Here is a 14,729-nt window from a genome sequence, read left to right as displayed (position 1 = left end):
CAAAAAATGGCAGTTGGTGACCAAATCATCCACATTTTTAAGACCAACATCAGCTCACAGGAAGCAGAAATCAGAAAATAATTCAGATTATATAGCCACATTTACGTAATTCATGTCATCTGTATTTACATGCTAAGAGTGCCATGACTCACTCACTCACTTTTCATTTAGAATTTCCGCTCTCGCTGAAGTTTCCACTGAGCTCACACAAGTCCACCTTATAACTCTCATTCCTCCAAGGGTAGAATGTCTCACTAACCAAAGGTCAACTACTCCTGCTTTGGATCCAAAGCTTAGTTTTCTGCAACAATGCTCCAACTTAGTTATGAGACATGGCATCCCTCCAAAGCCGAATGGAACCTCCAGATTACCGGGTCACTGGGTTTCCAGAGCAGCCAGTTCTGCAGCTGGTGGGGAATACTAGGCCCATCACACACTGCCACTCCTGCTTATCAGGGCTGGACAGCATGCTTCCCATCTGAGCAGTCCAGACCTTCCCCTCCCTGGTGACCCCACTGTGTATTGCTCTCCTGGGCTGATTCATTACAGGCTGTCAGCACTTGGCAGGCCTACCCCCCTCCTCCATAGAGTAACGACTACAACAAGTATGCAGAGCAGCAGACTGGGAGCTCCAACTGACCCTTGGCCAGGGACAAAGAGACCTTGGCTGGCTGGGTCCATTGTGCTGGGCTAACAATAGGGATGGAACGGGAAGGATTATGGGGTAGGCAAGGCCAGGAAATAGGGGAAGGCTCTATGATCTCATTTGAGTAGCTCAAGTGGATAATACTTCTCACCAACAAAAAAATTCCACCCATGGAGAAAGGGCAGAATGGGAAGTAAAGTGCGTATGGTAATCCCCAAAGTGCTGGACTTTCCCCTGAAGGAGGTTCAATTCTGGGTGCTGCTGCTATCTTAAATCGTTAATATAGCAGTGGAGAGAGGAAAAGACTGGACAGCAACCACTGTGGCTCCTTACCCCAACAGATACCTGGAAACACTAAACGGGCTAAGTTATTAGGCTATATGATCATTTGTTTGAATGATAGTCTGCATTTCTTAATATAACTACTAGGTTAATTAGGAATCCAGATTATCTGTCAAGGATTAGGAGGCAGGGCCCAATTGTTTTGATAGGGTGCTTTTTTTTGCGGGGGAGGGGGTTCAATTTAAATGAGCAATTTCTTTCATAATTCATTGTTCAGATTATTATTGTTGCTTTAGAGTGCTAATTGTATCTAAATTTTACCTTACTCATGTCATTGGTCTTGGTGTGCTTGCTTTTTAATTTTTTAAAAACTTTTTTTTTGTAAAGAGAACCTGTGGAGGTGATCTGGATCAGGACAGTGGGGGGTGGGGAGTTTTAACCTATGCCCTGCTGCAGTCTTGATCCAGACTGGGCACCTTTCCATGTATGCTATTTGCTTTAGGAAAAAGCTTTCATTGGCTCCAATTGGAGCCCATTTTCCATGGCCAGGGTCATTTGACTGAGGCCACAGAGGAGAGCAGAGTTAAAGCTTCGATGGCTTTAAAAGGTGCTTAGAAAAATTCATGGAGGACAAGTCTATCAATGGTTACAAATCTTGATGGTGCCTCTGAATACCAAATTTCAAGGAAGCAACAGTAGGGGAGGGGGCATGCCTTCATCTCCTGCTTGTGGGCTTCCCAGAGGCATCTGGTGGGCCACTGTGGGAAAGAGGATGCTGGACTAGATAGGCCTTGGGCCTGATCCAGCAGGGCTGTTCTTATGTTCTTAAAAATACCCCCTAACACCTCTTCATGGTCCCAATCCATACTGGAGACAACACACACAGTATTTACAAAACAAAAAACAAAACAAAAGGTAGATCAGGGCCAATGAGATGATTAAAGTCATTTCAAGTTTGACCCTTAGAATGTGAGGGCGGAGGAGGGGGGGGTGGAGACAAAAAAGATGCTAAAATTGTACAGTATCTTACAGAAGCCATTCAAAAATTGCCTACTGATACTGGTATTGCTATTGATAATGAGGAGGCAATTCCGTCTTTCTCTTTTGAAAATTTGGAAGACATTTTTCTTCCTGAAATTAAACATCTGGGGCAAAGTATTAAAAAAACATGAAAAGATGGTGCAACCAAAACTGAATCCAAAAGGATGCTTTAGAACATGACATTGCTCAATATGAAGGAATCAGAATGACCTAGTAGAAATGAGGCATCTTTAGATCAAAGAATCCAAAGTGAAGGGTAAGCCATTATTAACATTTCTGAGCAGGCTCAAGAGTTAGACAATAAACGCCACAAGAATAAGTTAATTATAGGTAATTTACCTGAAGAGACTGAGGTGAAGCAATTGCTCATATATGGAGGGTTGAATTGTTTCTCTCTTAGGACTGAGCAGTGCAGAAGCAAGGATAGAATCTGGTTTTGGTCTTAAATCATCTCAGTATCAAGGCTCTAATAAGCACCGTCAGGATAACTTGGTTAAACTTTATGATAATGGTTTGAAATGTTAATGCAAAGAACTGTATGACAGAAATCAAAGTATATGATTCACTAGTCAGTTTTTGTCTGACTTGTCACCAGAAACATCTAGAAAACAGATTCTTTTTCTGTTTGACTTTTCAACTTCAGCAGGGAAATACCAATTACAAGTGGGGTGTGTGTGTGTTACACTACGTGTGTGTGTGTGTGTGTGTGTGTGTGTGTGTGTGTGTGTGTGTGTGTGTCCCATTACACTATTAATTTTCTATCAGGGGAAAATGATCGTAACCTCTGATCTAGTGAATCTTCTTAAGCAAGATTTTCCTGAACGTTTCAGTTTGGTTAGTTTAGTCTAGCTGAGCATAGGCTTGAAAGCTGGCTTATAGAATATAATTCAGGCTAACTACATACAACAGACTAACATACATACAACTACATACAACAGGAAGTCCCCAGTTCTAACCTCTTCCACAGTGCTGCTCATTGCTGTTTTCTACCCTGCCTCCCTCACTGGCCCCCTGCCTGGGTGGGAGCCAGCGCTGAATCTGCCCTACCCCCTTGCTGGCCAGGCCCCACTCCTTCCTCACAAGCCAAGGTTCTGCTCACCTCCCCTTGCCGCCAACTTCAGCGGATGGGGTGTGCCTCTGCTGCAGTTAAGCCAGCAGCAACTCATTCCCCCACCACCACCACCACACACACTTTTTCTTCCATCAACTTGCCTACTTTTCGAACAAGTTTGTTGCTGAAGGGAAGAGACAGACAATGGGAGGGAGAGAGGGGGAAAGAGAGCTGCTGCTGCTGACTTGGCAGTGCAGTGGCAACATAAAGGCCAGCTGCTGCTTCCACAGATGCACAGCACACTGCCTTGTGTGCACCCTACAAACATCTGGCAGCACTGGCAGTGTGCTCCAACTGTTGAGGCTGGCAGCGAGGTGAAAGAAGGTGGTACCTGGGCCTGGGAGGTGGGGGTGAGCCATTGAGGGGCAGGGTCAGCATGGGAGCGGGAGGGGAGACACAAAGGCAGTACGGCAGAATTGAGGAAGGGGTGGTGGCAGCAGCAGGCAGGAGAGGTGATGTCTACAGTGAGGGCGCAAACAGGGTGCCTGTACTCACTGCCTCATGTCGCACTCACTGCCTGAGGCTATTGCCTCATCTGGCCTCATGAGGGAGCCGCCCTGCTCTTCCATCAATTCACTAGGTGGCCTTAGATAAACTAGTCCCTCTCAGCCTCAGCTTCCACACCCATCTGCAATATGGGGATAATAATACTTACTCATACTATAGGGCTCTTATATAGATCACATCAAGATAATGCATATGAATGCATAAAAGTGCATGCAAATTATTACTACTAGAATGGTTTAAATATTTATAGTACTAGAATGAAAGACAAAGTTTGAATGGTTTTTTCCATTGACTGCGGCTTATGTTTGGACTTTTACAGCCTTTTAAATACATGTATTTTTGTTTCTTTAACGATGCCTTGGCAATGTGCCTGTATATTTTGTACCTTTCAAGAGAAAACAGAAGCAGTGCTAATCGCAAGACATCCTGATGCTTCAAGGTGCTGAGAAGATTTCTAGGGAAGGACAAAGTGATGCATATGGGCATTCTGAAGTGTCCCTGCCTTGGACTCCCCTTCTCCTGAAGTCAAGTACTTACGTGAGGGCGATGGTGAAATGGAAGCGCTGGCGCAGCCCCTTGAAGGTGATGAAGGAGCGGGCTGGGAAGCTGCGAGTGCTCATCTGGCAGTAGGGCTTCTCGTAGTCTCCTGACAGGCAATCACACTTAAAACCACCCACCAGAAGGTTGACACAGGTGCCTCCATTCTTGCAGACCCCTGGGGTGCAGCGGCCTAGGCGGGAATTCACTTCACAGTTCTCTCCTGGAAGGAAAGCAGAGAGGCACCATCAGTACCACCAATACTAGTCACGCTACAAATATGCACAGCACAGGAGCCTTCCATGCAAAGGCATTCATAACAACAGCCCTCAAGTTCTCAAGCTTTGTCTTAGCAAGCCTCCCCTGCAGCAAACAGCACCTTTAAACAAACAGCAGTGTGAACTCTGATTTTCAGCGGGGGAAATGGCCCAAGGGGAAAGGACCAGATCCCCTCTCTCCATATACAGTCCTATTCTAATCTGGTGCCCCCCTCCCCCATAGCTATTTCTAAAAATGTGTGAATAGCCATTTGACAATCTATAACACAAATACATACCAAGTTGGACAAAGCGCTCAGGGCAGAGCTCATCTGTCACTGTCCACAGGAAAATGCTGTGATATACCAACCACCAAAGCACATAGGGGCCTTACCTTATACAAAATCTTTTATATTACATCTTCTTTAAAAGAAATGCCCAATATATTCTTGCCTATGAATGTTTTTCAGTGCTTCATTTTGTGACAGTCTTTACATGTCACATGTTTTCGAACACCTTATTTTTTAAAAAGATCTCAACGTTCAACCTTTAGAATAATGATTTTGTATGATGCCTATTATCCCACTTGCTACAGCACTAGGGTAGCCAAGATGCTGGGTGACAAAGCAAGGAGTCCCCGGCTCAGTCAACATTTCATCTCTGCCATGAACTCAACCAGGGGGCTTTAGGCAATTCGCACGCTCTCAACTTAGTTTCCCCATTTGTAATATGGGGATGATAACGTTGACTCGTCTTACAGGGCTGCTGTAAGGACTACTGAGATAATATAGCAATTCAAATACTTGAAAGGAGTGCTGCTGACTCCTGCCTGAGACCAGCAAAGAGAACACCACTCTCCCCACCATCACCACCATTGGCCTTCTTGGGAGGAGCCAGTGTAACCCCACTCCCTCTCTAGCTGCTTCTTGACCCCACAAGCCCAGGCACTGCTCTCTTCTCTTTGAAGAGCAGGTCACTATGTGCCCAATGGGAGGCTCCCTGGGCTCTCCATGCTGCCTCCTCTGGCCCTCACTTCCACTGGCTCTTCTTCCCATGCTTGGAGGGAAGGAGACCCAGTAGAACCAAGGGCCAGAGAATGCTGCTGCTGCCGCCGCCTCCACTAGCTTACTAGTGAGACAGCATGGAAAATCCAGGCAGCCTCCTGCTGGATGCAAGGTGATGAAAAGAGAGCAGAGAGTGGCATGGGGAGCAAGGGGGCAGGCTTATGTCGGCCTCCTCCTGCTGCCTGGGCAGGGGCAGCAGGTGCTCAGTCTGCTATCCCTCAAAAGGCTGCCCAAAGGTGCACCTGTCAGGTTGCCTCATGGGGAGATGCCTCTGCTGGAAAGCACTATATAAATGTGAAGTATTCATATTTTCTATGGACTGGGAAATGAATAGACGATTACAATTCATTGTAATAGTACTACTACTGACCCTTTGTTGGAGTTGAAAAGTTCACTCTTCTCCTGACGATTGACTCTTGCAGAGGACTTACTTTCACAAATGGGTATCAGGAGAACTATCCTCTATTTCCATTTGAATTAGCCTGCCTTCTCCGACTAGTTCTTTTTTCCTTCTCTTTTTAATTCCTTGCTCCACCAACACATTGAGTCATCTGAAGGCTGAGCTGTCAACACGCTTTCAGTCAGCAGGACTTCAAGTGCCACTTTGCACTGGCACGAGGACAAAGATAGTAAACACGACACATGAGTCCCTGATACACAGAAGCTGAGGACTCTTCTCTCACCCTGAAAGCCAAAAATGCTCACAGAAAACCTTGCTCAGCCTCACTGCATCAGTGGGCACACCTTCATGCCTGTGGATTCCCAGGAAAGGCTCAGGTAGCTGAGGCTGCAGAAAAGCCTGCCACTTCTGAAAGGCATTTGTGTATTTGAAGGACAAACAGTAGACATGGTTATTCTACTTCATAAGTAGAAAGTACTTGGACGGATGGATAGATGGATGGATAGACAGATCGATCGATCGCTAGATCTGGCCCTTTTAAGCAAAAGCCTCCAAGACCACTCATCCTGTCAACTGCCACATTTGTAAGTGCAACAGATGAGCAGGGGCGGATTAACACATAGGTAAGATAGTCACTTGCCTACCGCAGCAAATCTGGGGCGGGGAGTGTCAGGGGCAAGTTAAATCTTTTTAAAAACATTTTTCAACAACCGCTGTGCATTGGGGATGGTAGCAAAGATGGGGGGTGGTCGACTGAGGGCGGGCACTTGCAGAGGTGAGGGGAGACTGAGGCGGGGGAGGCAGAGGCAGGCTCAGGCATGCAGGCCATCCCCAGTGGTCCCTCTAATTTTTTTCATCTCTGTGTGGAATGAGTTTTGGTCTGGCAGCAGTATCAAAGTAGTGTGTGCGCACCTGCATTCCGAATGGGGCCTTCCTGATTCAACCTGAGCAGGATCTAAAATGAACTGAGCTGTCATGCCAAAACTTGTGAGCATGCGTGCACGCCTTAGAGGGAACAGCGGCCCGTCCCCCGTCTCTGTTACTGTCCTGCCATGCAGCGGAGGCTGAAAAATGTTTTTTAAAAAGAAGATTTAACTTGCCCTCCGACCCCACCCCCCAAGCCCTCGAGCCGGGGCGGCAAATCTTTTTTGCCTACAGGCAGCAAAAAGCTTAATTCACTGTGCAGATGAGAGGGTTTTAAGAGAGGAGGAGCCTTAGCTTAGTGATAAGGAACATGCTTTGCATGCATAAGGTGCCAGGTTCAGTTCCTCACATCTCTACCGTACATGGTTTTCAGGTAGCGGGGCTGGCAAAGACCTCTGCCTTTGGAGCACCACTGCCAGTATATGGACCAATGGGTTGACTCAGTATAAGGCCACACAGTCTAATAGCTTTGGGATGGCCCTTGGAGGCTAAACTCATTATGAATCCATCTGGGCATGCTTCCTCCAACCCTCTTTTAAATTTTTTGGGAGGGCTTGGGTCCTCTCTGACTTGAAGCCTGCAACTTCATATGCATTCAATTGTACAGCCCAAGGTCTCCAGTGATTTCCCTAAAGACTTAACTATCTGGTCAGTTAGAGCAGCTAATCAAGCAGCTAATGGAGGAGCCATATTGTTTGTTTTGTTTTACTTTTATTATCTATTAGATTTGTATGCCACCTATCCTAGAAAGCTCAAAGTAGTGCACAGACACAGCAACATCAAAGCAGTGAGAGAGGTGAGACGAGCAAAGAGGGCAGAGGGAAAGGGTGCACAAGTGAGGAAGAGAGTAGAAGACCTTTTGGAGGGAGATATGACACCACTCATGGTCCTCCACACAGATGGGCCCTTTCTAGCTATCTTTTCTAGATAGCTAGAACATTCACATACATCTATTGAAGTGCAAAGCATTTTATAATCCTTTTCTTTATTCATCCTTAGAAGACCCCCTGTGGGATGGGTGATTAATATTCACATTTTACAGACTGGGAAATCAGGCTGAGAGGATGACTTCCTGAAGGCCAATAAATTAATTCATGACTCAGCAGGGATTTGAAGCCAAGTCTCCCAAGTGCAAGAGCGACCAACACTTTGCCACCTTGTAAGATGAGAGTGGATGGGACAATACAAGGCAACTGCAGAGAGATGCAAAAAAGAAGCAAAAGCATTCAGACCGAAATAAGTCAAGAAAGTGCAGAGTAGCAAGCTCAGCCAGGACATGGTCAGAAAGAGTTTAAGGCTGAAATCTTAATTAAACTCATTTACTAAAAAGTAAATCCTATTGAATTCACAGGGATTTTCTTCTGAGTAAAGATGCATAGGATTGTGCTGCACATCTTGATTCTTAGGGACAAACCAGACATGATATTGGGAGATCAGATCTGCCACTGTTTTTTCTGTCTTTCTTTTTTTTAAAATGGTTTAACAGCAGCCATGGAAGGCAGGGCCAGCTTTAGGGGTTTTGGTGCCCTAGGCGAAGTTTGTTTCTGCCCCGCCACACCCACCAGCTGAGAAGTGTGGAGCCCTGGCTTTAACTTGAGTTGTGTGGGCTGCTCATTTTCTGGGTTGAATGGCCAGCCCATGTGGATCACCAGGAAGTGACTAGCCCGTGCTGGTTTGAGGATAAACAAAGAGGGGGTTCCCAGTCTATTATGGGGACAAATCCCTAACACTACAGAGATCAAAAAATGCTGCTATTAATTTGGAAATCCAGTCTGAGACCATTTCTTTTTGGAAATGAATGCTGAGGCAAGCAATTCATATTCAAGAGATGGCGTGCAGCTTATGAGACTAGCTGTTTATTGGGGGCTGAGGTGCAATGAGCAAAGAGGACTGTGGATTCTGGGGTGCAGAATGTGCAGGCCCTTTGGGGAGTAGGGTGCAGTATTACAAATTACATTCTTGCACCACTGTGCAGTACTTCAGGTAGAAGAGGGAGAGAAAGAATATTTGGGCAGTGCTACATTTTGGCACTGTTTATGCACCACCCCCACCCCCAAGAACTGGTGACCTAAGCGACTGCCTAGTGACAGGCTGATCCTGATGGCAGGAGAATGAATATGATCGGAACAATCAAAATGTACCCCTTGATGCTCCTATTTGCTCCTTGAGGAAAAACATATGCATACCAAATTGGTAGCAGCTTTGTGGTGGGGATTTTAATTAGGAAAATGGCATAAGGGTAAAGGGTTAACTCCTCCCACTCCAACCCCAGATTCTCATAGGATTCCTTTCCTCCCTTCCTCATGTACAAACGTTATTAAAATTAAAATAAAAAAGCATGCGATCCAGTCAAAGATCCTCCATCATATCAGAGGGCGTTAGATGTCCATGTACCTCCTGTACTCCAAAGTTCACACATTCAAGGACAATTTACATACATACAGCTGTACATGTATAGGTTCTCCATACCATCAGGAATAGCTTGTGACTGGATACATGGAGAGCCTATATGCATACAGCTGATAGTCATCGCCCCACATGCGTGCACACACTTTTGACATTCTGCTGAACATGCAGAAGCTGGGATGCTGGGGACAGGGGCAGCAGAAACAGCCCTTCTCCCCCTCCATGCATTGAGCATACACATGTAGTTTACCTGGACACAAATTAGAACCTTGCAAAGACTTGGAAGGAGGGACGAGGAGGGGGAGAGAGAGGGAAGAGATGTTCAGCTACAGATGCTGCAAGGTATGAAACAAGTGGCAGCATTTTACAAAAGGCAGGGAGTTATTCACACATGCCTTCATGCCGTGGGATATCTGAAGAGCGAATCTACTTTGTGGCAGATTCATAGATGTTATAATTTGGGGGATTAAATGGACAGTTCACATAGGCTCGGCTCCTCTCTGCAATCCCAGCAGATCTTTTTCCGTGCTTGTTCCCACCGCTTGCTCTGGGTTTTTTATCCAACCAATTACAGGCAGAGACTTTTTTTTGGTTAGTTGATAAAGGGAGCGAGAGCAACACTCATATTCACGCAGGCTCCTTCTCTCTCCCCCCCCCCACTGTGGGCAAGTGATCCCCTCCCTGCCCCGATCGTGTACACACAAGAAGGCAGCAACGACGGCTGTGGAGGGAAAGAAAAACCCAGCCACGGCTGAGGAGGCTCCCCCTTCTCCCTCCCCTCTGCTTGATCCCTTCCTCCTCTCCCTCTCCTCTTGAGTTTGGTCGGTGTGTGAGGTGTTTATGAAGATGGCGGTGACTTGAGGGATTCGCTTCAGCTGCTCTCCCCTGCCCTCCCCAGCTCTACATGTTTGCTGCACTGAGGAGGAGATGGAAGAGGAGCAAGCCCCACTCCCAGCCCAGATTTTTATTGTTATGTTATCTCCCCTCCTCTTCTTGCTCTGCAGCGGCCCAGTGCTGGCAGCAGAGGACCCTCTGAAGAGGGAAGGGGCGGTTCCCCCCCCTTTTCATCCCTCTCGCTTGGCTTTCAGTTGGAATCAGATGGCATTTTGCTCAGTGCTTGGGAGATGGGAAGTAATGATAGCTGGCACCCGAACTGAACTCTGTGTCCCCCGTCCCCCGCCCGACCGTCCCCAGCACTCACATTTGGAAATCACTCAGAGCAGACCTGACCATACCCAACACATCTGTCAAACTCCCCTTCATTAAGTTATGAAAAAGACCCCTCCACACAGCTTGGGAGAAGCTGCAGGAAATACCAGAAAGCTCGGTTTTTCAAAAAAGGAAGGAAGGAAGGAAGGAAGGAAGGAAGGAAGGAAGGAAGGAAGGAAGGAAGGAAAGCTCACATAATTTTGGCCAAGCAAGAATGCACAGTAATTCTTAACAGTAATTCGGGGAAAAGCAGAGTCGGATGTGTACTTATCACTGATAGCCCGCAGAGACGTTGGGGTAAATGAAACTAATATGTGGACTGGCACACTCCAATCCAGAGGGGATTCAAAGTAAAAGCCCTGTCTGTAAAGCCTCCAGGAGAAAAGGAGAAAAGGAAACCCAGGAGCAGGGCTTTCCTTGGAATTAACTGTAGAGATGTACATATCAGGTAGTATCGAAATATGATAAACAAGCAAACTGTGGATCAGGGCACACATAATTCAGTCACAGTAGGTATGATTCTGAAGTATAAGAAGTTGTTGACAGCAGTACAATTCTTTGAGTACAAGTGATTGAGTACAGAACTGTGCCTTTGCAGGTAGAAAGGAAAAGAAAGGGACAGAATAAGTTATGGATTTAGCCCTTTACAATAGGAATTGCCAAGAAATAGATCAAACCTTTCAACTGTTGGCAATAAAAATTAATTGGATAAGCAACTGCTTTGGTGTTGCAATAAATACATCTGTGGGATGATGTGAGATGACAGGCAGACTCTCAGCTGGGGTATTCTTTTTTTAAAAAAAATTACTTTGTCTGTCAAAGACGTTTATTATGAAAAGGGCTCCAAAAAGACTAAGGGCCATAGTCCTGCCCTCAAATCTCCATCTGTGGTTCAGATCAGCAAAAGAAGTAGTGTGAGCCTCAGGAGAAGGACATCACAGATGTCTATGCAATCAATATTTACTCTTGAGCAAAATACTCCAAGCACAGCTGCCATGGAAGTTCTACTCCATCCAAAGAAACCTGCACTCAAGATGCTCAACAGGCCAGGCCTCTCACCCATATTGCTAATACTTCATCTCTCTGCAGTGCTGTAATCATTTTGGTTTTTAAAATAGTGCTACTATGGAAAGAGACTCTACCTGTCAATTAACCTTACCCAGTCCTTGCTCTTCCAGCACTCCCATCAGTACTGTTATGAGTACATCAGAGGTTCCATTTTGATTTCCCTCAGTGGCCCCAAGAAAATACTGCTCCTTGGGACAAAAGACACTGTGGGGAAATTTAAATGGTGCCTCTGTGCCAGCAGTAATAAGAGACACACTCACCATCACTGCTGCCACCAGTGCTCAGTAAGCCCTAGGATGATCCCACCCACAGTGGTAATGAGAAAAGTACTGCCCACCCACTTAGGGAGGTTGACACGAACAAAGGGGTCCACCAACATAGAGGCCCACCGGCAATTCCTGAAAAACCTGGAAGTGGCCCTGCTCTTGAGACAATACCCAAGATAATAAAGCCTATGATAAAACTCTGATCAGCAGAGATTTATCAGCAGCAGTGATATCAGTTTCCACTTTATTCTCAGACAACAGCCTAAGGCTGGTTGTGGCTGGGATTTCCACAACCAGAAAATAATTAGCATACAGATTTGAAATCCATCTTAGCACTATAGTAAAATCTCAGAGGTGCGTAATGGGTGCATGTTCATACACGCATGCTGTAGAAAATGTCGATCTTGTCTGTTAAATTTAGTGCTCAGACAGAATGTTGCACTATGAAACACTGGGAGCATGTTTAGCCCCATCAAATTCAAATTTGTTCCCCAGAGTTCAGCCAATCCTCAGTCTGCTCTAGTGAAAAAGTTGAATAGTTATCTCCTCGAAAAAGAACTGAGATACCTCAGCAGCAGTAACAGAAATTGCTATAAACAATGTGATTCTCAACCAAATAGTCACACCTTCAAAGAAATGATGTTCATTTCCAAATAAAGCACTGTTTAAAAAGGCAAACCCCTTTCTCTATGTAACAATATAGAGCATAGATATTTTAGGCAGATGCATGGGTGCATTTCCTCATGCTTATTATAATTTTGTTTACATGGGCAGTTTCATATCCAGATTCCCAGGGCGTTGGGGTAGTTTGGAGGTTCTACAGGAGATTGTAGGTTTAAAGAAGAAGAACTGGCTGTTAGAGGAAAAAGCTTAAATTAGAAGGAGAAAGAGTTATGGTAAACAGGCCAAGCTCATAATTTGTAAACAACTACAATTAAGAATCTTTTACCAGGATAAGAAAGAAAGAAAGAAAGAAAGAAAAAGAAAGAAAGAGATTCTGCGTGGCAAGAAAGATTAATTTTGCCGCCTGTATAAATTAACCCACTTTGCATATATTTGTTTAATTTGCATGATTTATTCTGCTTCTACTAGTCATGGTGAGGAACAAGCAGTTAAGCAGGGCATTGAAGCCTCATACCCTGTAGCAGGAAATGCAACTCCGATCCATTCTCTTCTCTCTGATTTCCAGCCATGACTTAAAAACTCCCTTGCCTAACTCTACAGTCCAAGTCGCAATAAACCCTTTAAAAATGGTTTAAAAGTGAGATTCTCAGCACATTGATTATGGGATTTGTGTGGAATCACAAAACAGACACAGCCTCGCTAATGCATAACTGAAATCTAACTTTCTCTCATTTAACCCTGTTGCTCCTAGTCATAGCCACAGTGACTCTAGAGAAGAACTGTTCTCCTTCTGCTTTCTGTTATTCTTTTAAAGATTTGACAACTCTCAACATGTTCTTCTCCATTAAGCTCCTAAGACTTATACCAATTCCCCTTAGCCTTTTTCTGACTGGTCCATATGATCTTCTATTATCTTCAAAGGCCTCCTCTGAATCATTTTCTCTCCCCACCCCCTCCCTGCGCTACTGCTGTGCACAGCACTCCACTAAGCAAGAGAGAAATGAAGAGAGGCTGGGTTGCTGTGGGCTTTACTTTACTTTTACTACAAATATCTACATACTGCTTTTCAACAAAAGCTCTCAAAGCAGTTCACATAGAAAATAAACAAACAAGAAAGACAGTTCTCTGTCCGAAAGGGGCTCACAATTTAAAAAGAATTACCAATCTTCTACACTTCATTTTACATGCTAAAGTATTACAAGTAAAGTAAAGAGATGACTGACACATTCTATTGCTTTGCTGAAGGAGCTATACACCCCCAATAAGCTGGGCTAAAAGTTAAATGTTTTACTACCTGAAACTTGGGCATTATTCAGAGGCATCTTCTTTGCCAAAAATTAAATATCACGGTTACTCAGATTTTATTTTATTTATTTATTTTTACATTTTTATACCGCCTTTCGTTAAAAGAAAACCCCAAGGCGGTTTACAAAAATTAAAACATACAATAAAAGCAGTAAAAACATCAAGCTAAAAACATACATAAAAACAAGACAGCAGATAAAAAACACACAAGTACAGCAGTAAAAAACAATTATGTAAAAGCCTGGGTAAAAAGCCAAGTCTTTAAAAGCTTTCTAAAAGCTGTGATGGAGTCTGAGGAACGAATGGCCACCGGGAGAGCATTCCAGAGTCTAGGAGCAGCAACAGAGAAGGCCCTGTCCCAAGTGCACGACAGCCGGGCCTCCCTCATTGTCGGCACCCGGAGCAGGGCCCCCTCAGATGTCCTCGTCAAGTGGGCAGCAACCCTTGGGAGCAGGCGGTTCCTCAAATACCCCAGGCCCAAACCGTTTAGGGCTTTAAAGGTCAAAACCAGCACCTTGAATTGGACCCGGAAACAAACCGGCAGCCAGTGCAGCTCTGTCAAAATGGGGGATGATATGTTCCCAACGGGCAGCTCCAGATAAAACCCTCGCTGCCGCATTTTGCACTAGCTGCAGTTTCCGGATATTCTTCAAGGGCAGCCCCACGTAGAGCGCGTTAAAGTAATCCAGCCGCGACGTGACTAAGGCATGGGTTACCATGGCCAGATCTGCCTTCTCGAGAAAGGGACGCAGCTGGCGCACCAGCCGAAGCCGTGCAAAGGCACCCCTGGCCACCGCCTCCACCTCAGCCTCCAAAAGCAGAGCCGGGTCCAGTAGTACCCCCAAGCTGCGTACTTGCTCCTTCAAGGGGAGTGCAACCCCATCCAGAACCGGTAAAATCTCCTCATCCCGATTGGCTCTCCTACTGACCAACAGTACCTCCGTCTTATCCGGATTCAATTTCAGTTTATTAGCCCACATCCAACCCATCACGGCCTCCAGCCCCCGATTCAGGACATCCACCGCCTCTCTAGGATCAGATGACAAGGAGAGATAGAGCTGAGTGTCCAGATCCCATGTACT

General features: G+C 45.5%; 1 protein-coding gene across 4 annotated transcripts in view; it reads right to left on the bottom strand.

Moving 5' to 3' along the window:
* Positions 1-14,729, bottom strand: part of CELSR2 (cadherin EGF LAG seven-pass G-type receptor 2) — a 120,814-nt gene that overhangs the window by 54,932 nt on the left and 51,153 nt on the right. For all 4 annotated transcript variants that reach the window (XM_053247371.1, XM_053247372.1, XM_053247373.1 and 1 more), the window contains exon 3: positions 4,125-4,347. In XM_053247371.1, coding sequence (XP_053103346.1) covers positions 4,125-4,347 — 223 coding nt within the window. The remainder of the gene's footprint in view (positions 1-4,124; positions 4,348-14,729) is intronic.

This window comes from Hemicordylus capensis, chromosome 4, assembly GCF_027244095.1.
Source record: "Hemicordylus capensis ecotype Gifberg chromosome 4, rHemCap1.1.pri, whole genome shotgun sequence".
In the NCBI taxonomy this organism is placed as follows: domain Eukaryota; kingdom Metazoa; phylum Chordata; class Lepidosauria; order Squamata; family Cordylidae; genus Hemicordylus; species Hemicordylus capensis.
The sequence above is the reverse complement of the archived record's forward strand: the minus strand, read 5'-3'. Positions and strand labels throughout refer to the sequence as shown.